The sequence below is a fragment of the Aedes aegypti genome, chromosome 3, assembly GCF_002204515.2.
Source record: "Aedes aegypti strain LVP_AGWG chromosome 3, AaegL5.0 Primary Assembly, whole genome shotgun sequence".
Lineage (NCBI taxonomy): Eukaryota > Metazoa > Arthropoda > Insecta > Diptera > Culicidae > Aedes > Aedes aegypti.
The window spans coordinates 103,356,415-103,382,005 of record NC_035109.1 but is presented as its reverse complement, the minus strand read 5'-3'; the positions used below and the strand labels follow the sequence as shown (position 1 = coordinate 103,382,005).

The 25,591-nt window shown below is 36.9% G+C and overlaps 2 protein-coding genes and 1 long non-coding RNA gene across 4 annotated transcripts; all 3 read right to left on the bottom strand.

Moving 5' to 3' along the window:
• Positions 1 to 11,371: 11,371 nt before the first annotated feature.
• On the bottom strand, positions 11,372 to 13,726 carry LOC5563601. 2 transcript variants are annotated; one of them, XM_021851410.1, is made up of 4 exons: positions 13,510 to 13,726; positions 12,411 to 13,266; positions 11,938 to 12,343; positions 11,372 to 11,877 (listed from the first exon to the last, which is right to left on the bottom strand). In XM_021851410.1, exons 1-4 carry the CDS (start codon positions 13,577 to 13,579, stop codon positions 11,401 to 11,403), a joined length of 1,809 nt encoding a protein of 602 aa, XP_021707102.1. In that variant the 5' UTR covers positions 13,580 to 13,726; the 3' UTR covers positions 11,372 to 11,400. The 2 variants fall into 2 exon arrangements, with proteins under 2 accessions (XP_021707102.1, XP_021707103.1); XM_021851411.1 differs by lacking the exon at positions 13,510 to 13,726 and having other exon boundaries at positions 12,411 to 13,498.
• A 9,000-nt stretch (positions 13,727 to 22,726) lies between these two features.
• On the bottom strand, positions 22,727 to 23,389 carry LOC110679524. The gene has a single exon (XM_021854369.1). It carries the CDS (start codon positions 23,364 to 23,366, stop codon positions 22,872 to 22,874), a length of 495 nt encoding a protein of 164 aa, XP_021710061.1. The 5' UTR covers positions 23,367 to 23,389; the 3' UTR covers positions 22,727 to 22,871.
• Positions 23,390 to 24,734: 1,345 nt separating this feature from the next.
• On the bottom strand, positions 24,735 to 25,097 carry LOC110679525. Its single transcript, XR_002502554.1, has 2 exons — positions 24,871 to 25,097; positions 24,735 to 24,806 (listed from the first exon to the last, which is right to left on the bottom strand). It is a non-coding gene; the product is annotated as an uncharacterized LOC110679525 (long non-coding RNA).
• Between the last annotated feature and the right edge of the window lie 494 nt (positions 25,098 to 25,591).

Genomic DNA, 25,591 nt, shown 5'->3' with positions numbered 1-25,591 from the left:
ATTTCGGTGATTTATTTCACAGGATACTGCGATTTATTTTAAGTGTGTACTTGATGGCAAAACAAAATTTGACGGGACCACTAGTATTTTATATTATTTTTACCTAAAAAAATTAGAACTTTAGGTAAGAGTATTGAGTAGAAGCATTAACCTTAGAATGCAAATGTCACTACTGTTCGTGTTACCAACATCTAGTTTGCCACGAGGTGACAGGTTGTACCGGGCCTGAAAGTGCCAAATAAATTTAAAAAATCAAAACAAATTAACCTCTTTTATATAGCATTGGAAAAACAATGGAAAACTATAATTACAGGTAACAATAATTTTTTTCAGTTTGGTAACGACAGCGCCACTAGCTTTCTACTACAGTGATACCTCCATGAGTCAATGTTCCATGACTCGATATCGACTCATGGAACCATACTAGAAACCAAATTTCATGGTTACTATGATGGTCCCTTTAAGCAGCTTTCCACAGGATTGCTGTTCCATTACTCGATATTGCCATGAGTCGATGGTCCCTTCAATATCGACTCATGGAGGTTTCGCTGTACTAATATTTCTATTGTTTATTGCCAGTCTATTCGTGATCTAACGTAAAGCTAAAAGGCGATTATGACGCAGTTCTAGATTGGCGATTAGTGCATCCCTGTCGAAGTTAATAGTAATAACTTTAGAAGAAAGATTATCATAATAATTTTATTGATAATATTTCGGCAATTCAAAGCACAGGGAACCGTTAATATTCATTTCAGTTTGAAAAACTTTTGAGACATAACTCAACATTTAATCGCCAATAGGGTGTGACTAAAAATAGAAATAGCTAAGAAGGCTTTTTCTCAGTTGGAATGTAATGTCATAAAGAAAAAGAAGAAGAAGAAGAATAAGAAGAAGAATGAGGATGAACAGTAGAAAAAAAATTGGCTTTTGTTTAATATTTCTTGAAAAAAAAAACAATGCAGCTAATCATTGACCCACTTCCTTGTAGTTACTTTTACAAATATGAAGCATCTTATGATGCAAAGGACATTCATGTGATTATCGGTTTAATATTCTATATTACATTTATTGTAATTCTAACCAAGAAAACTAAAGCTATTAATGATTTATTACAAAATCATACTCATTGATAGGAGTCTGCAATCAACTTTTATTATGAACCTATAAGAAAGAACAATCAAAATGCTCCTCACAGCTCTTAAACATCAATATATATGATAAAAATGTGTATTATCCTGACGAAATTGCAATTTTTTTTTTCAAAGTTGTAAAATATTTTGTCTAAGAAAATTATTCCGTTTTTGTCACGGTTCCGTTTTTATCAACTGAAAATTGCCGATCGTGTTGATAAAAACGGAACTTACCTGTATTTGGCACAAACAATTTTGGGATAATTTGGAGTCGTGTCGTGAAATAAAATTGTACATTACTGAGCCATCTCCAGGGTAGCAAATTATTCAACAAATTTCTCAAAGCAGAATTGCTGCCTTCTGGTCAGAGTTTTGACTCAACTATCACATGGAAGAGAAACTTAAAAAAGTAGATGGAGTACCGTGTACCTTTTAATTCCACTCCTAAATGCTTATCTTTGACAGATACGCGTATTTCGACTACCACTTGCAGTCTTCTTCAGTGTCAGTTACTCGTATCCACATGGAAAATATTCAGCATGCTGACTCAATTGTGATTCCAATTACGGAACTTTGTGCCATCAGATTCCATAACTGTTCTGTTTTTGCGCAGCTGTGATTCTCAACCCGCTATGGTAATGAGCTATAGGCTCTCTTTGCGCTCAAGCGTTTCGCAGCACATTTTAGGGCGCTGTTCGAACCCATTATGGCATGGAATTATATGCTCTTATATAGGTTTTGCGATTCCCCTGAAGGGTGCCCCTCTCCTATTTACACATATCTTTGTTTTTGTAGACCTCCTGAGACCTGATGTTGGCCAAAGAATTGACAACTTACAAAGAAGACAATACAAAGAATTGAACTTCGATCCAAATGAGGGATGGGAGTTTCCGCATACTTTCGAAGTGTAATTTTAGCAGATCCCATATTTTTGATCAATAACGGCGCCGGCTTAGTCCTTACAGCCAGTTGGTTTGGGGAAGGGATGTTAGGATGTAATGATTGTTGCTTCTAGAGACCGAGAATACCTCTGCATCTTCTCAATCACAACGGGAAGGGTGTTTATTAGTGAGGAAGGAAAAAGATCTGGGAGTCACCATTGATCGGTGATGCGATCCATGGATAAGGAGTAATAATACGACTTTTATCTAAAACTATGTTTGCAGTTTTGTCGGTGAAAAGATATTTAAGGATAGAAAATTAGGAAAATACGTCGACATTCAAAATGTCGTCGAACTATTCAAAGGTTATTTTTAGTAATGGCAAGAAAAAATGTTATTTATAATAATTTTATATTGTATACATTTATAATATGCCGACACATTAAGTGACGAACCATCGATCGTTTGTTTGAAAAATACAAAATCAATATTGATAAGAGTTCAAAAGAATAATTTGTAACACTTTTCAATCTTCGTAATATAATACAGTTTGATGTAAATTAATGAAAAAGTCATGCAAATTTTATAAAACAAACTGTATAGGATATCTTTGAGAAAATGTAACACTGTAGTACGTCGACATTCATAATATCGAACTATTCAAAGATTATTTTAAGTAATGACAAAACAAAAATATATAAAATGTGTATTATGTGTATTAAAATTATTTTAAACAGAATAAGGGTTCATGCCGACACTTGTAGTGGCGAACCACCCATAGTTTGTTTGAAAAATGCAAAAACGTAACGATATACATCTGTAATCATTAGAGTGGTTCAAAAAATTGTTTTTGCTCCACGCTGCTCATTCAATTCTAGATCAAATTCTGAGTGTCCTCCCAAAATTTAAGCATAGTCGGATGAAAACTGAGAGAGCCTTTTAAAGTTTATATGGGATTTACTATGGGAAAAGCAAGCAATTCATTCAATCGGTCATTTTGTCTGTCCGTGTGCTCTTGGGGATTAGAACTACTTTGATACTATGAGATACAACAATCAGCTACAACTTTGTCGAAGACCGTTTTTATATCAGACGCCCCAGTAATTAGTTATTGATTTTTGAATGAGTGGTAGAACTTTGGCTATAATTATTGGACTGTTCTGCAGGCATCACTGGATATATGCAGTAAACATTGGCGAAGAAAGGGGGGGTTCAGGGGGCCAGGCCCCCCCCCCAGAGTCTTCCAGGCCCCTCCAAAATTTTGATTGAAAATATATATGAAAAAAAAATGTTTACATAATTCTAAAGTGAAGTAAAATCTTCTGAATCTATTGATAAACATTCTTCAGTAGTAACGTTCTTTTATTTTGTTCAATAATAGTGGGAAAACTTAGCTTGTCGTTCACAGCATTAGTGTGGTGGTTTTGAATTCATTGAATTGAATCGGAAAATTAATCAGCAGGATGATCGCTCGACATCTCCGTTTCAAAATACTGTGATACTAAAAAGCGTTAGTATCCTAGAAAATCGGTTCCTTAAATTCGTATTTTCTGAGTAGGGCAAACCATACTATTTCAAATGTTCTAGCATAGTGTAGCCTTTTAACTGAATTACGATTTCCTGTGTTCTTGGAGGGTGCCCTGATTGAGGTGTCCGGTGATGACGATTGTCCCCATAAGATTTCTTTAAAGAAATTCATTGATAAAAGAGAACTCGGCAAAGAAATAAATAGGCAAAATTACTAAAAGAACTTCTAAGACGTAAATAGCTGCAATTATTGACGAAAAACAAGACCTAATTCAAAACATATCTCTTCAAAAAATTTCAAACTTACCTAAGGCTTAAAAAAAAATCGGTCATAATTTTTGATTCCAGCAATATGTTCTTTCTCTGTTTTCGCTTCATTTTTTAACTGATTTCGTATGAATGAACTTTTTAATTTATCTCTAAACTACGTTTTACCAAGTAAGTTTTTCACAGTCTCAAGAATTTTAGTGATCAAATTCGTTAATGTATATCGAAGAGTGGTTTATACCTTTTGCTTCAAATCTTTTAGAAAGTAGTCAAATAATATTGAGATTTGCTAAAAATTACTAAACCTTGAAAAAGTTCAAACTTTGCCCTAACATTGTTTTCTAAATAATCGTTGATTCTGTCAAATTCATTCATATAGGGGAATTTACGTATTCTTGGCAGTCCAAACCGATGTCGCGCTTCTTTTGCAATTTTCTCGAGCATCAGCAGACAAATTACGTTTTGCCTGTTTACATGTATGCGCTGCTCAATCCTCTATCAATTCACACCAATAGCCTTATTAAAACCTTCTTGGAAACTTATTTATAACGCTTCGAACAACCAATATCCGTGTGACTAATGTCGGCAGCCTTAAATCTTCTCTTCGGTAGATTTTCCATAAGAACTGTAGGCAAATCTCCAAATCAGTCGCACTTTGAGGCATGTTCATTTAAATTGATGGCATCTATGGTGAAATTGTTCGTCCAGTCTCGGCAATCTCGTCAACGGGAAGCTGACCAAACAAAGAAACATCTGAATGTTTTCATTGATGTGTTTTGAAGAAAAATTTTTGTGTATTTGAAATTTGGTTGCCGATAATAGTCCAATGGTGCCCAAGCCGTAAATGACCCTAGTTTTCCCAAAAAAATAATTAAGAACTTTTTCGCAAAGTTCATTATAAGTCCTTCAGAAATATTTTTAAAATGCATTGTAAATTGCGTTACAAATTCTCCTTTGTTTTTTTTTTTTTTTGTTAATTCTACTTCAAATCGCCAGATTCTACAGGAATTATATACGAAAAGTATTTTTGAAATGTCTTTTGGCTTCGAATCTCCAGAAGAAATTTATTGAAAAATCCCAGGCATATTTTAACTTCCGAAATTAGCAATTTAGCAGAATAACTGGACAGGGATTAATTAAGAAATTCATGAAGAAATTTGTGAAGATCTTCCTTAAAACAATGTTTTATAAATTCTGCAAAAATATATATTCTGGAATTGAATTCTTTTTCATTTTCAAGGTGGAATTCCTAGAGGCTTTTTGGCTTAATTATGAAGATTCTGATGGAGCTCCTTGAGAAATTTGTTTCTTGTTTTATTTTTTTCTTATATGATTTGAGCGATTTCAATTATCCTGCAGTTTATTGTTTATTTATCCAGCCCATTGATTCACCTCTAGAGAAAAAATATAGATAATCACTTATCTTTGGTTGTTTCGATCTGATTTAACATTTTGTTGTTTCTCCTTCCTTCACATGACGTATTCTTAGGAACCTTCGTACAAAAATTCGTACTCCAAAAAGCAACATTTTAAAGAATCTAATAAGCGGTTTCTTCACCACCGCTTAGGCCTTAAACCTGGTTTAATCGTATGGGTAAACGTGGTTTACGGCTTAAGCGAAGGTGAAGAAATCGGCCCTAAAGGAGAAAAATGAATTCCAGGAGTTTTTTTTTTAATTTTACAGAGTTCTATACGTATAGCTCCTGAATTCTGAAAATCCATCAGGAATTCCTCAACGAATTTTCAAAGTTATGCAAAAACTTACTCCAAGTTTTAAATTATGAATTTTGTTATAAAATATTTTTAGCAGAGCTCTTGATAAAAACCACCAATATTTTCACCTTCAAATTTTACAGTTCTACCACAATAGTTAAAAGTTTTTAGATTAATCTACCATATTAAAGCTTCGGAGTTCATGCAAAACATTTTCTAAAATGTAAGATACAAACACCTTCATAAAAATTCCATCTGTTTTAACATAAACCATTGTCTATTATAAAGACGATAAAAATTAACAAGATTTTTTGTAGTTAATCCTACAAAAAACGCCAAAGCTTTTTCTGTGAGTAACATCGTCAGGACGTCAGAAAGTTCCAAAAATTCTACGATTTATTCTTGAGTTTCCCGATAAGATTTCAATATTTTTCCAAATTCAATTTATATATAAAAAAATAAAGATATAATAAGAGAAATCTCTGAACAAATTTCTCGAAATTTTTTTAAATATTTGCACGGAAGAGTTTATGATAGAATAGCTGAACCCATTTCACTAAAAACTCTGAAATGATTGAATTGAAAAAATATGGATAAGGAATTGGGGGATTAATATCAAATTAATTTTTAGATAAATCTGAAGAAACACTTAGAAAATTTTCTTTGAAAAAATGCAGATAGATTTGTTGAAAACTTCTCTGATAAATCACTAAGAACATTTTCCCAGTTAAATCTTATTTCATTATTTATGAAAACCTTATAGAATATAAGGAGAAATCAAGAGAGAATCAATAATTTTTGCTGCGAATTTTGCTGTGAAAGCAATCCTCTACAGGGTGTCGACTCAATTTGGAAAATAAAATTTCCTGACTTTCCCCGACCTTCCAGTAATTTTTCAGAAACATTTCAGAGTACTGAATTTGGTTTAAAGACGAAATAAAAATATAGTTGTCGGGCTCAGCGCTACATTTTGTTTACCAAGTTTGACATATCGCAGTACACTTTCTACGACATTCTAGATTTTGATGTATTACTTCAAGTGCCGTCAAAATTTGAGCAACTACAAGAAAAATTAAGGTCTTTATTTGGACCGTAATAAGTCGTATAAAGAAAAAGCTTTCGCTCAGTTTAGCAAAGGCTTTCATTTTACTCGAATACAACTGTTTCGAATAGGTACTTCAAATAATTCTTCGTGAAGATTTGTTACAATTTATTTATTTTAATAAAAATTTTGGACTTTCCATATGAATTATGCCTTGGTTTTCTTCCCCGAAGAATTCATCTAAAGATGCTTTAAAAAATCATTCAGGGATTTATTATTGTTCTAAAAAAAAACTAATCGTGCCTCCAACAATGCTTCAAGAATTCAATAATCGATTCTTCTAAGAGTATCTTCAAGAAATCTCACAAAATTTCAATCTATCATAGCAGAAATTCTATTTAGAGAATTTGTGGATTCTTAAAAATCTTGGAGCAGGGGAAAAGCACTAAAATTTCGACTCACAAGAATTCGGTTAATCTTCGGTAAATGTTACAATTTAAATTTCACCGGAAAAGGCCGATGAAATTGTCAATAAAATTAAATTTATGATAGCGGGGATGATCCAGACATAACAAATTGCAAAGAATCGCAGATTGATCACTTAAGGAGAATTTCAGAAGAATCTCCAGAATATCTGGGGATTTTTTTGTGTTCATTCTGCGATTCTAAACATCAGTATAGGAAAGCTCCTGATGAAAATCCTAAAGTAGCGCTTGGAACTTTATTCTTCACATTTTCAAAATTCGAAATTCCGAGGATTTTTTATAGATAGTAGATTATAGTTTACTTTACCATACATAACAGCGCTTTATCAATGGTTAATAGCTAAGATTGATTACCCATTTCATCCAACAAATTTATCGTATTCAATACTTTGCAGATAATCAACTCGTTTGATGTTGTAATATAGTATTGATAGATAATTTTCCCTGACCTGTAGTGAAATTCCCTGACTTTCCAGGTCAAAAATTTGATTCCCTGACATTCCCTGACTTTACAGGTTTTTCCAGGTAGTCGACACCCTGACTTTAAAAATTTCAGAGAGATTTTTGAACACAATTTTGATAGTATTTATTGTAATATTCCTTGGAAAAATCCTAAGTATTTCCAGAAAATCCTTTATACATTATTAATGAACAACTTAATGATATTTTCAACAATTAAAATTTATGTGTGATAAGTACGTAGTTTAGCTTCATGGAGAAATGTTTAAAATTCGGATGTCTTCTTTTGAGCAATTTGATACAGTTTCTTCGAAAAAATCCGGATTATATAGCCTAAAGAAACTCCGGGAAAAATCTGTTTAATAATAACTAATTATTCCGTGAGAGTCCCAGCAATAACTGAGTAGAGGGGGGTCAGTAGCCTTGAGGTTACGCTTTCGCTTCATAAGCGGAAGGTCATGGATTCAATTCCCAGCCCCTCCACAAAAAAACCCGTCCAGCCACCAGAAGACACCGCACGGAGGAGCGTGCTTTGGGGAGCACATTCATCCTCCGTCAGTATCAGATGGTGACTGAGACAAACCGACCCTCTTCGCAAGCATATAGCCTCACTAACAGCAGAGCTCTCTCCTACCTGCTCGGTGTGAGAGTGAAAGAGTAGGAGAGATTGAAAGTTGATGTAAATATATAAGTTAAAAATAGATCTTAATCGATAAAGAAGCTACAGATCAACTGATTTCGGCCAGGCATGCGAATTGTTAACACTTTCTACCGCCGTTCATCGATTCAGCCAGTCAACCACAACACAAAGCAGCAGCAGCACTAATACCATCACGTACTACGCTGCCAACAGTTCATACACTGCTTGAATGTTTTTTTCCCTCCTTGATGACCGTTTTCGGGCAGCTGTCCCAAAGTGAATGATGGGAAAAAATGTTAAACAGTTCAATCGCTAATATTTCGCTTGTGTTTTCAATTAGTTGAAATCTATTAGCGCTAACAACAAGAGCACAATCATTCCATTGCGATACATATAAACAAATTCAATTTTATGCTACCCTTATCGGGCAAAATTGCAAAACCCCGAAAACCGGAATAGTGTCACCACTGTGCTCGAGTCATTTCGCATTCGGGTTTGAATAGCAGTTGGGAAGAAGAAGATTACAGTTTTGAAGAGCCGTGACATTTTTTTGTTCTGAACGGTCATGGTTTGCTTTGGATTTTGATGGTGGGGTAGAAAGATGTAAATGTAGAGGCGGTAAATGTTCGCTCCAGTACTTTTCCCATCCCTGATTTCGGCACAGTAGTGGCCACGAGCACAGAGTGCCTTAAAAAAAAAAGAAAAAAAAATAACTGAGTGAAAACTCGTAAAGGCGTTCTTGCACTGGAAAAGTATGGAAATAGTTCATGAAGAGATCCCCGATACTTGAAAAGTTTTTGCAAGAACTTCAAGATATTCTTCGTGAGTTCTTTGGAAATATTCTTGAAGGATTTTTTTACTGGATTAGACAAAGAATTGATATTGTCCGTAATTATTATTATTACAGGTCGGACTCGATTATCCGGAGACTCGATTATCCGGGGACTCGATTATCCGGGATTCGATTATCCGGAATTTTAGACTCGATTATCCGGAATTTGTTTTTCGATGTTCTTGTTTTTTGGTTTTTATGCATAAATCTGAAATAATTTGGTATTGTTATATACAATATGAATGGTTTAGCCGTTTTGGACGTGTTTAAGAGAAGGGAAGTTTGAAAAAGTGATTTTTTGTGTATGCCGGTCAAAAAATGTTTTTTTCTTGATATTAATTTTAGGATACTTTACCATACGTGTGGCATTCGTGTCGAATTTTCCGTAATGAAAATTGTAATTTACAAGCATTACTGATATTCAGAGATAATAGCTGATATGAGACAAAAACACAAACAGATAAAATCAACGCAAATTTTCGCAAACTACGAAATTTTCGAAAATCGGTAAATCAAGAATTTTCTAGGCCCCCTCCAGGAAAAAATCCTAGCTACGCCAATGGCAGTAAAACATAGTTGCCATGATTTGTGCATGCTATCTTTCGCGCCAGGTGCAGCAATGTTGCCTGTTTAGAAGTTAAATGAGCACTGCTGAAGAATTTGTGACTGGATATAAATCAATAACTAATTACTGAGGCGTCCGATTTAAAAACGGTCTTCGGCAAAATTGTAGCAGATGAATGTATCTCACAGTATCAACGTAGCTCTAATCCCCAAGAGCACATGGGCAAATATTATGACCGATTGAATGAATTGCTTGCTTTTCCCATAGTAATTCCCATATGAACTTGGAAGGGCTTGTACAATCTCAGTTTTCATCCGAATGAGCTCAAATTTTGGGAGGACACTCAGAACTTGATCTAGAATCAAATGAGCGGTGTGGAGCAAAAACGATTTTTTGAATTACTCTAGTAAGCATTAGCATGAAACGAGTCCACCAGTTAGTACCGTTTTGATTCATATTACGAACACTTAAGGCCTCAGAGAAGTATAACTCACAAACAAGCATGTAAAATAAATCACTCCCTATGATTTCTCCGCGTTATCGAACTTTCAAACCCCTTAATTTTCGAATGGTTAGTGAAAATTCCGATTCCGAAACATGAATAATTTTAAATGAATAGAAATGTGTGGACTTTACATGATTCTTATTCCGGACGCTTTCTTACTTTTGTCTCATATTCCGGACACTTCCATTCGAATTCCGGACAGGTTAAACAAATCATAAATAGAAAAGTCAAATCATCAAATAAAATCGTTAAGCCACTAGAGAGACGCTTAAAAAAGTTGGGCATTATAAATTTTCATAAATATCTATGAGAAAAGCTTGTTAAAACGAGCCTTGAATGTGAGAACATTTGAACGGCAAAAATTGAAACATTTCGTGTGAAATGTTCCCCATACAAAGGAGAGTGTCCGGAATTTGAAGCTGTCCGTAATATGAATCAAAACGGTAATCTATCCTCGACTGAACACGAACATCTTTTCGCACTCGCACGACTTGAACCGGACACGTTTGACCTTGACTCCATCACTCGCTCCACAGGAAATGGAACAGAATCAAGGAGCACACATTACCTCCTGGGCTTCTCCGAATCACTGCCCCGCAAATCGCGCGCAAACGGGGAAAGAAGGGAACCGACAACACGAGAAAAAAAAAAGACCACTTCTGCTTAGGCCTCCCGCATCACTTTAAGACGGACCCAGTATACAACTCGTCCTACAGGTTACAAAACAAAAGCAATAGCTATTAATGGCAATTGAACCACCAACGCCGTCTTTGACGATGTTACTAAATGTGTTCAGAAACAAGATGATTTCCTTAAGATGTACATTTTACCACCCCTTCCCCTATCGCCAGATCAGCTGCACTTACACAAGGAACCAACCGAATGACTGCTTGGAACTAACAGATACCCTTAGTGTATAAGTGCTGGTGATCTTCTAGTTTTAGGCAAAAATGGCGCCTGCCACGTCAGAATGCAGACCAATGAGGAAGGGGGAGGAAATGATGTTGCACTTATACTGGCCCACTGTAGACCGTGGAGTGCGACTGCATCTACGCCAGTTCATGCGGGAGTGTATGGATAGGGGGAAAGGCATGGCAGAGAGGATTTGCCTTTGTGGTTAGCAGACTGCCTATGTATCAGGCGTAAGGAAAGGCGTGCTATAATGATGAGAGAATGGTGGTGTAGGGAAACGGTTTCTTGTCCGTCTCTGGTTCTAGCAAATGCTATGAATGAATAGTGTGTGAGTGTGATAGATTAAAAGTGGAAGATAGAAGCAAGTGAAAGATATAACTTTACAAAGTACGAGGAAAGGAACGGGCTTGGGATTGAACGTTACTAAAAGTGTTTATTAAAATCAAAAACTGTGCATGTTGACTTCCAAACAGAAAACCATCGCTGAAACCACAGCTCCTATCCCAAGAATCAGCAGAGCACCGGAAATTTCTTCCACCTTCATATTCTTCAGCTGACTATGCGGCCTGTCTCGGGAATGCTCTATCGATACCTGCACCGAATGGTCCATGTAACGATCGACCTCGATCAACTCGATATACTTGAACAGGCAGGCGTCCCTGATCCACGAGGAAAAATAGCTGAACCGGTCCAGCAAGGGCCACGTTTTGGTTGCATAGCCTGCTTCAAACTCGAAATACAATGGTTCACTCATGATACGGTAAAGTTCCACGTTCCATGCGTTGATCCAACTGCCAACCATGGAGTGACCGTTTTGAAGCACTGCTATCATGGTAGCTTCTTGTCCTTTGTTGATCAATGCGGCCAGCTGGCCTGCCGGTGGCACGTGGAAATTTGACAAAATGATTTTATCTCGTTGCTGAAATGGATGAAGAGATAGGATAAACAGGATATCGAAAGGAGTAGTATAATCCAATACATTCTCAGATAAGTCCAATGAGTACATCCAAGATGCATGTTCCCCATTCAACTTGATTCCGCTTCGAGCGAGATCCCATACTGTGGAAATCGGATTTTGGTATGGCGGAAACGCCAAGGTGCTGTGAATTTTTCCGATGTAAGTATTTCCAACAATGATGGTGAACATGAGAAGCGATGCAACCGTAATTGCTAACGGCGTGTTATTTCTAGGAAGATCCGAGGACGTCAACACAAAACTTTTGAGAACCTTGAAGAATATCCACATGAATCCATTCAATTGAGCATCTGCTGTCGGCTTGTTGAAGATGTATATGCAAACCGACAGTGTCATGAAAGTGACTCCAAGGATAAGCCAAACTGATTTGGTGAAAATTAAAAATACTAATTTCCAGTACGGCACCAATCTGTAACATAGTTAATGACATTTTTTATATCAGATTGAGAAACGTGAACAGTTTTAATACTATTTACCTGGGTCTCGGGACAAGACAAGTCACGCCGACCCACTGTAACGGCTGGGTTATGCTGAAGTATTTGAAAGTGCTGTAGTAAGCACCGACGGCTCCAATAGCAAAGTCCACTTTGCGATCCAACAAAGCTCCAAATATACCATTTCCAGTGCCATCGTTAAACACTTTTCCGTATAGATTCTTTTGATCTACTTGAAGCTCCCAGGTGCAATTATAACGTAAACAAAACTGAGTTAGCAAATATCCATCCATGCCATCTAATGTGTATGATTGATTGTTGTACCGTACATTTCCTTCGTCTTCTTGCAGCAGCATAACCCAGGGAACTACATCGAATGAAGCGACTCTTGATGTTTTACCCTCTAGATTGTCGAGTTTGTCCGGAAAAAGTTCGTTCCCGTAAATAAACGAATGATTTGCTGCATCGTACCTGTCCAAAAGCTGGTATTCCGATGAAGTCGGACCGTTTCCCACGAATTTGAGAGTAAGAAGTTCAAAACTGGCATTCTTCTGAACTACGACCAGCATGTTTGGGACTTCGTCAGTAACGGGATGATTTTGAATGCTTCTGAGGATTTCTGCCTGACTCCCACCAGTAGAATGTATCACAATTAGGAAATACTTCGACGAACTTCGATACTCGGCCTCATTATGCGCCAGGATGTATTGATCCAGAAAGTGTAACATGACGTTTTCTTCAATTATGAATACTGAACATCCTAAATTGATAGCTTGAGACAATTGGCTTAGTGGCTGTACGATGACAATAGGAAGATTCTCAAATGGCATATTAATAGATTGAGCAGCTTGATGGCCTAAGTAGCAAATACTGTAAGCTCCCAAGAAGTATGTAATAGCTAAAAACAAAAAGCAACTTTACTTTGCAACTCACTTTTTTAGTCATTTTACAGTTCCGTTGTACGCAAAATTAGTCGGATATCTTCATTAATTGACAAATCTACATAAATTTACAATGTGCATGATATTTGACACGTGATAAGTTACGATTTACGAATTTTCGCCGAATGAATTAAATTTGCTTTCAAAATTGAGGACAAATGTGCTTACAACGGTAATTAGTCTTCAGTTCTAGTTAGTACCTATCCTATAAATAAGCCTGGCTTGTGAAAACTCATAAAGCACTGAGTTTAAATGCTGTAGCAGAAGCATTGCAATCTAATCGAAACTATTCTTGACTGTTTTCTCTGAATATGATGACCCATAGGTTTCTCTTTTAACAGACCGAAGGATTATTTATTATTATTTGATTTTCAATTAGACTCAACAAGCCCGGAGGCAAACAGCGGAACACTAGCTGTTAACCGTGGTGGATGGCTGTGGAACCTGGTTTTATTGATTATCAGAAGTGTTTTTACCTTGTGGTTTTAAACTTGTGGAAATGTTTCCATTTTAACCCTGTTATCATATATCGATCGTAGCTTGTTATAGATTTTTTTTCGTTTTTTTTTGTGAAAGAGCTTTTTGTTTCTGCACCGTGAGAACTATCAGAAATCGAACTCTGAATATTTAAAAGGACATCTAACGAATTCCATCCAGAGTGAGTCCAGAATATTAGAAAACGTAGCCGATAATCTTCAATTTGGATTAAGTCTTACACATGTTTTCAGTATGCTAGATTAAGTGTTTTCTTTAGATAAAACGATTACTTTGACTCGACAATAACTTCTGAAAATGGCATATGATTTTTTTCGTTCAAGTCATTTGAAAAATTCTAGCTATGAAATTGTTAATAATAGAGCAAAACGCTCGAAGGTGTAATAAATTGTTAGGGCTATAAGAAAAAAAAGCAAATATTTTATTTTCCACTAGTGGTCCCGGCAAACTTCGTTTTGCCATCAACTAGGATGTTGAAAAATGCTATGGATTGTCCCATACAAAATGACAGTTCCGTTCACGCTTCTTTTTCCGACTTTCCCGGTGAATATCCTGGGATTTTTATACACACAAACACGTCGGAACACTTGACGAACAAAACGGAAAAAATAATCATTCAAATTGGTTGACCCGTTCGGAACCCATTTCGTGACATACAAACACCACTCTATTTTTATTTATATAGATATCTATTGCACAGAAAATCCAAAATCTTGATAAGAAACAGATGTTTGGGACAAAGTTTCACGTTGATAAATTTTTTTTATAAGTAGTTTTTCTAAGAATCACGATTATTTATCAAGAACAATACGTCAGTAAAGGTAAATATACTCTCGAAAACCAGTGCGCATCGTACCTTCGTACTGTGCGCACATAAATTCTCTGCTTATTATTATTTATTTAGTTAACATCTAGACAGATTACACTGAATCAACAATTTCACGTCACAATACTCGGTACGTGGCCGCATCTATCCATTCTCGGTTCTGCCCCACGCTCGCCAAATCTATACACATTTGATCCATCCATCTAGCTCGTTGCGCTCCACGCCTGCATGTACCAACCGGATCCGAAGCAAACAACATCTTTGCAGGGTTGCTGTCCGGCATTCTCGCAACATGCCCTGCCCATCGTATCCTTTGAGCTTTGGCCACATTCTGGATACTGGGTTCGCCGTAAAGTTGGGCGACATCGTGGTTCATCTTTCGCCGCCACATACCGTTTTCCTGCACACCGCCAAAGGTCGTCCTAAGTACCCGACGTTCGAAGACTCCAAGTACTTGCAAGTCCTCCTCGAGCATCGTCCATGTTTCATGCCCGTAGAGGACTACCGGACTTATGAGCGGTTTGTACACGGTACATTTGGTGCGGCTGTGAATCTTTTTTAACCGTAGCTTCTTGTGGAGGCCATAGTAGGCCCGACTGATGATCCACTGATGATGCGCCTCCGTATTTCAGGCTAACGTTATTGTCCGCCGTGAGCAAGGTTCCAAGGTAGACAAACCCGTCGACCACCTCGAACGTATCCCCGTCTATCGTAACACTGTTTCCTAGGCAAGCCCTGTCGCGCTCGGCGCCACCAGCTGGCATGTACTTGTTTTGCATGTCTTGGCTGCATTCACCACCGGTCCAACTTTTGCTTCCTCGCGTTTCAGGCGGGTGTACATGTCTGCCACCTTTTCAAATGTTCGGCCGACTATGTCCATATCATCTGCGAAGCAAACCAATTGACTGGATCTCGAAATTATCGTACCCGGCTGTTAAGCCCGACTCTCCGCATAACTCCGCGCAATATTGAACAACAGGCACGAAAGTCCTTCACCTTGTCATAGTCCCCGGCGGGATCCAAACGAACTGGAGTGTTCGCCTGAAACCTTCACACAATTTTGCACACCGTTCATCGTCGCTCTTATCAGTCTCGTGAGCTTCCGGGAAAGCTGTTCTCGTCCATGATTTTCCATAGCTCTACGCGGTCGATACTATCGTTGTAGCCTTGAAATCGATGAAAAGGTGATGCGTTGGGACCTGGTATTCACGAGATTTTCGGAAGATTTGCCGTACAGTAAAGATCTTGTCCGTTGTTGATGTTGATAACTTCCCACGAACTCGTTTACTACAGGTAACAGACGACGGAAGATGATCTGGGACTGGGATAGTACTTTGTGGTCGCTTGGAAGTTCTCACAATCTAACTTGTCGCCTTTCTTGTAAATGGAGCATATTACCCCTTCCTTCCACTCCTCCGGTAGCTGCTCTGTTTCCTAGATTGTGCCTATCATCTGATGCAGACAAATGGCCAGCTTCTCTAGGCCCATCTTTAGGAGTTCAGCTCCGATAGCATCCTTACCAGCAGCTTTATTGTTCGACGTTGCTCTCAGCTGCATTGTTGATGGCTGATTTTACTGTTCTCCCGCAGTCCTCAAAAGGGGCTTCATCCAGCTCACAGGTTCAACCCGTGATCTAAATCTGGTGACGATTATTCTCTCATTTATAGGCTCCCACTTCATAAACGCAGCGTACGCTTGGGCGCTAAGCAGAAAGCCAACTACACGGTGCCGAGAAGCGTGTTCACCTCGCAGGCCAGAATATAGCAGAAGTTGTCCCGATGGTATTCTTTGTTCTCCAAAGTTTGGCCAACGGACTTCTCTCAGTCCTCGAATCTCGAGCTTCATGCGACACGCCTCGTTGGCGTGTTGTGCCAGTTTACCATGCTGCAGTGCTGGGCTACTTAGGGTTAGAACGTTCCGTGTTCCAATTTGTGTCCGTTGTTTTACGCTAAAAGTCGTTGCCGTTAAATCAGTTCGTAATCTTTCTCTGTCGGTATCTTGAACATTTTTTGAAGTTTCGGGGACAGTAGGTTGTTCGCCTAAGGTTCCCTATCCGCCGTTACGGGGCTGCCTTCTCAGGTGTAGCTTCCGGGGAAGAGCATTTCTTATTCAGCCGCTGGATGTCAGTCAGACGCTGTTTGAGCGTTTGAGCGCTTGGTGGACGCACCTCCTCAATCTAGCTGAAGTCAGAAGGATAACAGGGCCCAGGCTGCACTACCAGCTAAGCACTCTTAACTGACGATCATTTGTCACCCGTCGACCCGTGGAAGCATGAGGTAGGAACTTGTGGGGACTCCGTCGACAAGTTCAAGGTGAAGATGAATCGAAGCCAAACTTCAAATTTTCAAGAGCACAAATTTGGAGAAATAAACACCCTTTTGAGCTGAAAACTTAATCGATTGGTCACTACCATCTAGTGTTTAAGTAAGTTTGCCATTTTTGTAGATTTGATAGAATTGAACTCGAAACTTCGGAGACGGATTTTAAAGCTTTTATTTTTATAAAGCTAGGGTAAGTGTTCCCTTAGTTGTGGGTGTTTTTATAGTTGCGGTAGTGCCGTTTTCACTGATTTTATTATATTAGCCACAGAACCGACACTGCCAATCGACGTTTAGTTTAATAGTTGAAAAGAGCGTTCAAATTGCTTCAAAACAGATGAAATCTCACTAAATTTGCTAAAACTTTTCTCACTTGTACCAATAGTTGCGGTAAACTGTTCCTATAGTGGAGGATCCCATAAGAAAACCACGGATACCGCAACTATAGGATCACAAATTAATAATATACCGCAACTAAAGGAACAGTGTATCAATAGTGGAGGTATTATTTTTCACGGACATGTCGTGGATTACTACGATGAAATCATTTTTTTCATTAAGTCAATGGTTGTTGTAAAGCTCAGAATCGTTGTTGGCAAGCGGGAGCACCACGAAGAACCTTGCATTCCATTCTGACATTACATTGATGTCCGATCCGATGTTACATTCTCGGAGTTCTTTCAACAGGCTTTAGATTGTCAACCATCATAACAGGGTTGGAAGACAAGATCTATGACAATGTTCATTCAGTACCACACATCCTCCCTCTTCTCAGGAAAAATAAGTTTGAAGTGATGAGTTTTCACATCGTTTCCGTCATCACGAAAGCTTTCAGGAATTCGGGATGTATATTTCACATCGCTAAGAACTTCACCGATGTATACTGTTTCATATCTCAACTGTTCACTTGTACATGCGACTTTGAAACATTTTTCCGCTATAGGATACCCACACAATCAGAACGGCGTTGAAATTATTGATCGGTTGAATGTCGTTCCATACATTAGAAACGGCAAGCTAATTATATGAAATGACTCAAAGACTTGTTTGACTGTTGTTACTTGTTTTGATATAACATATCTACTAAGTTACTAGCCATCATTGGGCTTACATATCTTATTCTTTAGATACATTTTCGACCGCCAGTCGCGCATGCATGTGAACATCACTTTTATTAGGAACCAATTTGTGACCACTAGTAGCGCTAGCAAGTGTACACCACCATTACTTAGAGCAAATATACGACCACCAGTCAAGTTAACAACATCAATAATACTTGCTAGGAACAAGTATGCGACCACCAGTCGAGTTAATAACATCAATAGCAGTTACTATGAACAAGTATGCGACCACCAGTCGCGGTAGCAAGTGTACACCACCATTGCATAGAACAAATATACGACCACCAGTCGCGCTAGCAATATCAATAACATTGATTGCTAGGAACAAGTATGCGACCACCAGTCGAGTTAACAACGTCAACAGCACTTCATAGTAACAAGCATGCGACCACCAGCCGCGGTGGCAAGTGTACACCACCATTGCTTAGAACAAATATGTGACCACCAATCGCGCTAGCAATATAAAGTTGATTGATAGGAATAAGTTTGCGATCACCAGTCGCGTTAAGGACATATTCATTGCAACCATCTGTCGCTTTAAAGACAACCAAATACCAAACCAAATGCAACCACCATTCGCGGCAATAATATTTTTTAATTGCAATCACCAGTCACGTTAAGAACATTTTTTTTGTGCATTGCATACACCAATTGTGTTAAGGACATTTTTTCCATAGCAACCACCAGTCGCGTTAAGGACATTTTTTTCAAACATGTTATTATTTTTTTTTAACATGGCATTTATTTAGAAATAATAATGAATAAAGTAGATTTGAATAGTTTGGATCTCACCGGTTATCGACACAAAATTCACAAATTTCACCGATTCAGTGTGCTTCACACTTAACTTGTTCGTTAAACATTACGGGATACACAATGTACTGAAGCAAATAGGAAAGAAAACAATCATGTGCATTATTGGTCAAATTTGACCAAAACATCGATAATACTGAATCGATTAAAATTCGATTCGTCGAATCGATTCGTTTATTTAATCGAATCCTTTGTATCGATTTTATTTCAATCGATTCGATTTCTTCACTCGTAAGCAAATTTACAAGAGCAACGACTCAAAATAAGATCAAATCCCTTGCATTAGGATTTCATGTTGTTTCAACATAAAAAAATCGATTAATTGGAACGAAAAATCTACTTTTGGAACACCAATTCAAAATCGTCCATGGTTAGGAATATTTGCACACACATTCATTTTTCATTCTATTTTATTTTATTGAAATTATTTTATTTTTATTTGATAGCAGGAGAGATAAGATATAGAAATGTGTGTATCATCACAGAAGAAACGATGAAATGATCACATACAACCAAAGCGAAGTTTTATTATTATTTATATAGAAATTTGCACAGTTGATAAATGTTACGGGAGTTTTTTTTTCGATTGAAATTACTAATTGATAAGTTATACAAATTGATTAATATTCATGAAAACCACTAATAACTTTAACACTTCACTTCTCTTCTGCAAAATCACATTATTTTACAAATTATACTTAATTATACGATATTTTTTTATACACGTTTTGTACGGATATGTTCAATTGACTTCTGAAAAAAATAGTTCAGTTTCTAACGTTATTCTTTTTCCGTTCAACCTATGCAGAAAATAGGTCCCTGATAAAAGCAGAATGCGCACTTCATAACTTAGATGAATCAGCTCGAAATGATCATAATCTTTGAATCGGATAAAATAGATGAAACACTTTCTCTAACATTCAGATATTTCCATCGAAGCAATCTGTTTGAATTCAAATGCAAAACAAAATATTCACTTCAAAGCCTGCATCGCGCAACTCAAATAGTTGAGTTGATGCTAGTGTTCAATAAGAGCAACAACAAGAACAGAGAGAAACATTGTTGATTCAACGAGTAGTGAAGCGGCTAATACATATTAATGTCATATTTCCTCTTCAATCAGTTTTCTATCATTCATAGAAAATACCACATTGCTGTTTACTTACAGATGCCTTTTTATCAGATTCAAACTTCACTCCACAATCACTCTGAATACATATTTTCACACGCGGTTTAAGAAGCACTCGACACAAACACATTTCCTAGTGGACACTCCCGCTTGCTGTCGAGTCCAGGCTCTCCAGGAAAAACGAAAATTTATTTAAAATTCTGGCAGGTTCGCCAAATGTGAAGCTCAGAATCGTTGTTGGCAAGCGGGAGCACCACGAAGAACCTTGCATTCCATTCTGACATTACTATAGGAGTGAGGCGTCGAAGTTGTGCCATGCCTGCTAGATCGTTTGATGTCCGATCCGATGTTACATTCTCGGAGTTCTTTCAACAGGCTTTTGATTGTCAACCATCATAACAGGGTTGGAAGACAAGATCTATGACAATGTTCATTCAGTACCACACAGTTGTTACTTCCCGTTACCACACTAGCATGTACATTCATTGCGCTTCTTGAATTTAGGCGGTTAAATAAAGTTCAATCGTGCTTAGTGCCTCCACTATTGGTACATCTACCCTATACAAAGTTTTAAATGAGTACCGTTTAGTCACCAGTCACCGTGCGGCCTCCATTCACCGTGCACATATACAATTTCCTACAGAATATTCATACAATTTTCACAAATTATTCTTTTGTCAGCAAAATAAGATAAAACTGATGAAATGAAGTAGTTTTTGTCACAAATAATTTCGAAAAACCTAGTTTATGTAGTCAAAATCATGTGAATTCTGTTTGATAATTAGATGTTTCAACACTCTTAGTAGAAACGCCAGAAATTCACATTTTTCATTTTAACGTTAAAGTATGACATTTTTCAAAATTTCAACAAATTTTCACTGTGGATACTACAAGTAAGATGTGTTTCATCGTATGAGCAATGAGATTTTATGCAAATTAGAATTTTTTTATTGTGTTGCAGTCGAAACCCAAATGCACGGTGAATGGACCCTTTGAAACATATGGTCCCTAAGGACTGTTAATTTTATAAAGTGGACACTTTGGACATGCAATATCTTTTTAATTTATCAATGAAATCGAAATCGGTTTTCTGTACATCGTTCGACTAATATTGTACAATGCTGTGGTAATAAAAAAGTTACCAAAATAATATGATTTCACACTAATAAGGCACAACGTTTAGAACGGTCGATTTTTGGAGGTTATCAAAATCAAGGATTATTAAAAATCGGCAGGAAAATTCGACAATTTATATTTTTTATTTTCAAAAAATGGTTGTACTTAGAAAGCATCATCAATGAGAAGCTTGCTAAAAAATATTAAGTTATTTTTGTAGAAGCAATTTTGCAGATATCATAAAATCATTTTTATCAATTTTTTTTAAAGAAAAATATCTTAAATTTAAATGGAACTGATATGAGTAGAATTTAAAGGTTTAAAGTACGTCCAGACGGAAGTAATAATATAGTATTTATAATAAAAATAACTTACGCCTTCATAGAGTTGCTGATTTAGTCCCCACGTCATATTTTAAGCACAATAGAAAAACAAATAATTTATTTTCAGAAGACCACTCAAAGCACAATGACAATCATCAAGATTGGGAACACTGCTTGAATTAAATCAAATTTATTTTGCATGTATTATTTTCAGAATGTGTTATTCTGAGACTACCCATCAAAATATTTTGAGAAAAACGCTTACAGTTTGCTCTAGATCGATAAACATGCGTATATAATTTTAAAAGTATGGGATTTTTCAATAAAACGACCATAAAGAGTAAATTTGGTACCCAAGAATGCGGTTAAAACTCAAGATTTTGCTTTTTTTTATACATATATAGTTTCTTTAGTAATCTAAATCAATTTTGAACACGCTTATTACTTTACTTTTTTGCTGGTAGTAAAAAGATTGTGTATCAGCAAATTTGACCATAAGGAATAGATCACTAAAGTGACTCAGCGTCAGGAACTGATGGAATATTATTGATGTTTTTAAAAGCTCTATCTTAAGTTGAATAGTAAAGCATACCAACCTACAATTTGTTCATTAAATTTAGGATTTTTTACATGCAAAAAATAATGCTTAAACTTGACGAACAGTTTTTCTTAGGAGTTTTTGCAAAAACTATTTAGTTCTTGAACCGAAAGCATTTTGTAAGTTTCTGTATTTTCATAACATTGTAGAATAATAGTTGAACGATACACAGAAAACCGTTTACGATTTCATCAATGAATAAAAAAGATATAGCATAAACAAGGTGTCCACTTTATAAAATGAACAGTCCTTATTACCGTGCATTAGTGTAAAAAGCATGAAATTATTCGGTAATGTTAGATTTATTCTTATGTCGTGATTAAACTACTTCGTATTTAGTTTTTGAGTGAATATGGAATGGTTTGGACAATACACTCAAACCTCCTATAACGATTTTAGTGAAAAATAATTATTTAGCCAGTTTTTAAACTTTTTATGGTTTTTATTGTAAATGAAGATTTGAATACTCTTTAAAATGAGTGCGCTCACTACTAGCAACATAGTTGCTCCATCAATAACGTTTCTTCAAGATACAAAATTATATCATTATGAAAACTATGCGCACGGTGAATGGTGCACTAGTGTGCACGGTAAATGGTGACATAGAACGGTACGAGGCGACCTTAACATGACATTTTCAAACATATTTTTTGAATAATTCTTTGTTATGCAACACTAGTTTTAGATTTTTCCCGGAATTATGATATAATTGCGCGCTACATAGTGGTATTTTATTACGCTTCAAATTATTTGGAAAAGTTATATAATTTTTAGAAGTGCGAATTTTTCTTAAATACACGGTGAATGGTAGCTTGACGGTATATTAGGTTTTTGTTGGATGCATTGGACGCACGGAATTTGTGATATGCTTAAATAGCTTCTTTCCAGAACGCATACCATAATATAAAACATTCTCCAAAATAAATGCCACAGCTGCAGCCGTCTGTCCTACACCAAGGATCATCAAAGCACCGGAAATCTCTTCGAGCACCATTTTTTGCAGCTGAACATGAGGTCTTTCTCGGGAATGCTCGATCGATACCTGGACCCAGTAGTCCATGTACCGATCGACCATGACTTGTTCCATGTGCCGAAACAGGCAGGCATCACGAGCTCGCAAACTCATGGAATCGATTCTATCCAACAGGGGCCATGTCTTGGTGGTGTAGGCTATTTCGTACTCGAAGTATAACTGTTCGCTCATGATTCGGTAGTGTTTGATGTTCTGCGCATTGATTGCATTGTTCACCATGGAGTGGCCATCCTCGAGTAATGCTATCATAATAGCCTCCCTTCCGTTGTCCGCTATTTCCGACATCCGCTCTGGAGAGACAACCTGGAACTGGGGCCATCAGCTTCAGATCCTTGGGCTAGAAGGTAATGGGAATATAAATAATTATGCAGCAATAGCTTTAATAAATGAACATAGTCATAATACGTTATTGGATCCATCGATGGCATACATCCATATCGGATGACGTTCTATCAATCGAAGTCCGCTTCTGATCAGATCCTCCACAGTGCTTATCGAAGGTTGATAAGGAGGAAGAGTCAGTATGCTGTGAATTTGTCCGATATAAACGTTTCCAATAATGACAGTGAATATGAGAAGGGAGGTTATCAGTATTATACTAGAAGCATTGGTTCTGTATAGATCGCCTGAAGCCAGAATGAAGGTTTTAAGAACTTTCAGAAAGACCCAGATATAACCCTTGTTTTTGAAGTTTTCAGTTCTTCTCTCCGCTAGGTAAAGACAAGTCGTTAATAGTATGAAAATCATCATTAAGATTTTCCAGATTGATGGTGAGAAGACTATAAATATGAACTTCCAATACGGTACCAATCTGAAATTGTAATTTAGTAACGTCATCGTATTTCAATATTCATAAACACTTCAGTACCTAGGTTTAGCTGTTAAACAAGACACGGCAGCCCATCGAATTGGTTTTGATAGGCTAAAATATTTGAACATACTGAAATATGCACCGACTCCTCCAATTGCAAAATCCACTTTGCGGTCCAACAAGGCTCCGAACATTCCGTTGCCAGTACCGTTTTCAAATACTTGTCCGTATAGATACCTGTCATCTATGTGCAATTCCCATGTGCAGTTGTACCGCAAGCAAAATTGAATCATGAAAAATCCGTCCGATCCATCGGCAGTATAGGACTGATTTCGAAAGGTGATAATTCCATCGTCCTCTTGGCGCATCATAAACCATGGTACAAGGTAAAATGAAGCTGCTTTTAATGTTTTACCCATGAGGTCACTCAATTTGTCAGGGAAAAGGTTGTTCCTGTGAACGAATGTGTTTTCGTTCGATACTGTATTCGTCCAGCAATATGTATTCGGAAGACTCTGGGAAGTTACCAACAAAGCGATGTGTACCAAGTTTGAATGTTTCATTGCTTGGAGTAATCATCAAAAAATTAGGCATATCATTCAGAGCAGGATACTTAAGGATGCTTCCGATTACTTCCATGTGATCTACATCGTTCGATTGAACCATAACCATGAAGTATTTCGTCGAACATCGAAACCGTGCCGCATCGTGGATTTTAAAGAAGTCTTCCAAAAATCGAAACAAGGCATCTTCTTCGATCCAAAAAACGGAACATCCAAGATCGATTGTCTCAACCATCCCATGTTGTATCTGAACAATTGCTATCGGTATTTCACTTATTGGAACGTTGATCGCCTTTTCAGTTCTATTCATCACTCTACACATGGTATATGCTCCAAGAAAGTATGTCAGCACTGGAAATATAACAACATCGTTTCTTATTTGCACACAATAAGGAAAGGATCAGTTGAACAGTACCGATGTGATTGATAAGTTTTACTTGTGATATGGTCAAAGACTCAGGGTTTGTTTCACTAGATGGAATCATCATTATTTTACCCTCAGCTGACAGGTCTCACTTTAACTGCTGAGCACCTTTTACAACTTTGTCACCCTTTGGTTGTAGTTTCAATAGTATAATTATCATTCATACTGTACCGTTAATTACTGTTTACATTGAAAGTAATACGCCCTGATTTGTTTCACAAAAGATCTTAGCATAAAGATATTTAGCTTTAATCAATATTTGTACATAACAGTATGTATTATTTACCTTATTAATTGATGTCAACTGAAGTAACCGTCGTGTTGGAGCTGTACGCTCTGTATATATGAAGTAGGGGAAATCGGGGTAAAACCGACACCCTAAGCTTTTTCATAGATTTAGACTACTTTCACATGTTTTTTTTTTTATCTTGAACCTTTGCAGAATCTCACATTGATGTTTTATATAGCTATTGATAAGGTCGCCCGATGATATATTTAGGTCAGTTATTGTTTTTAATCAAAAAGAATTTTCATCGTTTTCAGATGAAATAATTGAATAGTGCGGGTAAGCTCGACACCCTATTGGGATGAAACCGACACATGTCTTTGGGGTAAAATCGACACTGGTTGGGGTACAATCGACACTTTATAATCATTATAAATTGATGAAAATTCAAAAGGATTGATTCACATATTACGTCCCAATTCTACG

What these genes read in the sequence shown, in the direction of transcription:
- LOC110679524 (XM_021854369.1), bottom strand. Translation starts at nt 23,366, where the DNA reads ATGTCGGAAATAGCGGACAACGGAAGGGAGGCTATTATGATAGCATTA.
- LOC5563601 (XM_021851410.1), bottom strand. Translation starts at nt 13,579, where the DNA reads ATGCTTCTGCTACAGCATTTAAACTCAGTGCTTTATGAGTTTTCACAA. An exon ending in TGTCTTGTCCCGAGACCCAG is followed by an intron (nt 12,344 to 12,410) that starts GTAAATAGTATT and finishes ACTATGTTACAG; the next exon opens with ATTGGTGCCGTACTGGAAAT. An exon ending in CATTGGACTTATCTGAGAAT is followed by an intron (nt 11,878 to 11,937) that starts GTATTGGATTAT and finishes CATCCATTTCAG; the next exon opens with CAACGAGATAAAATCATTTT.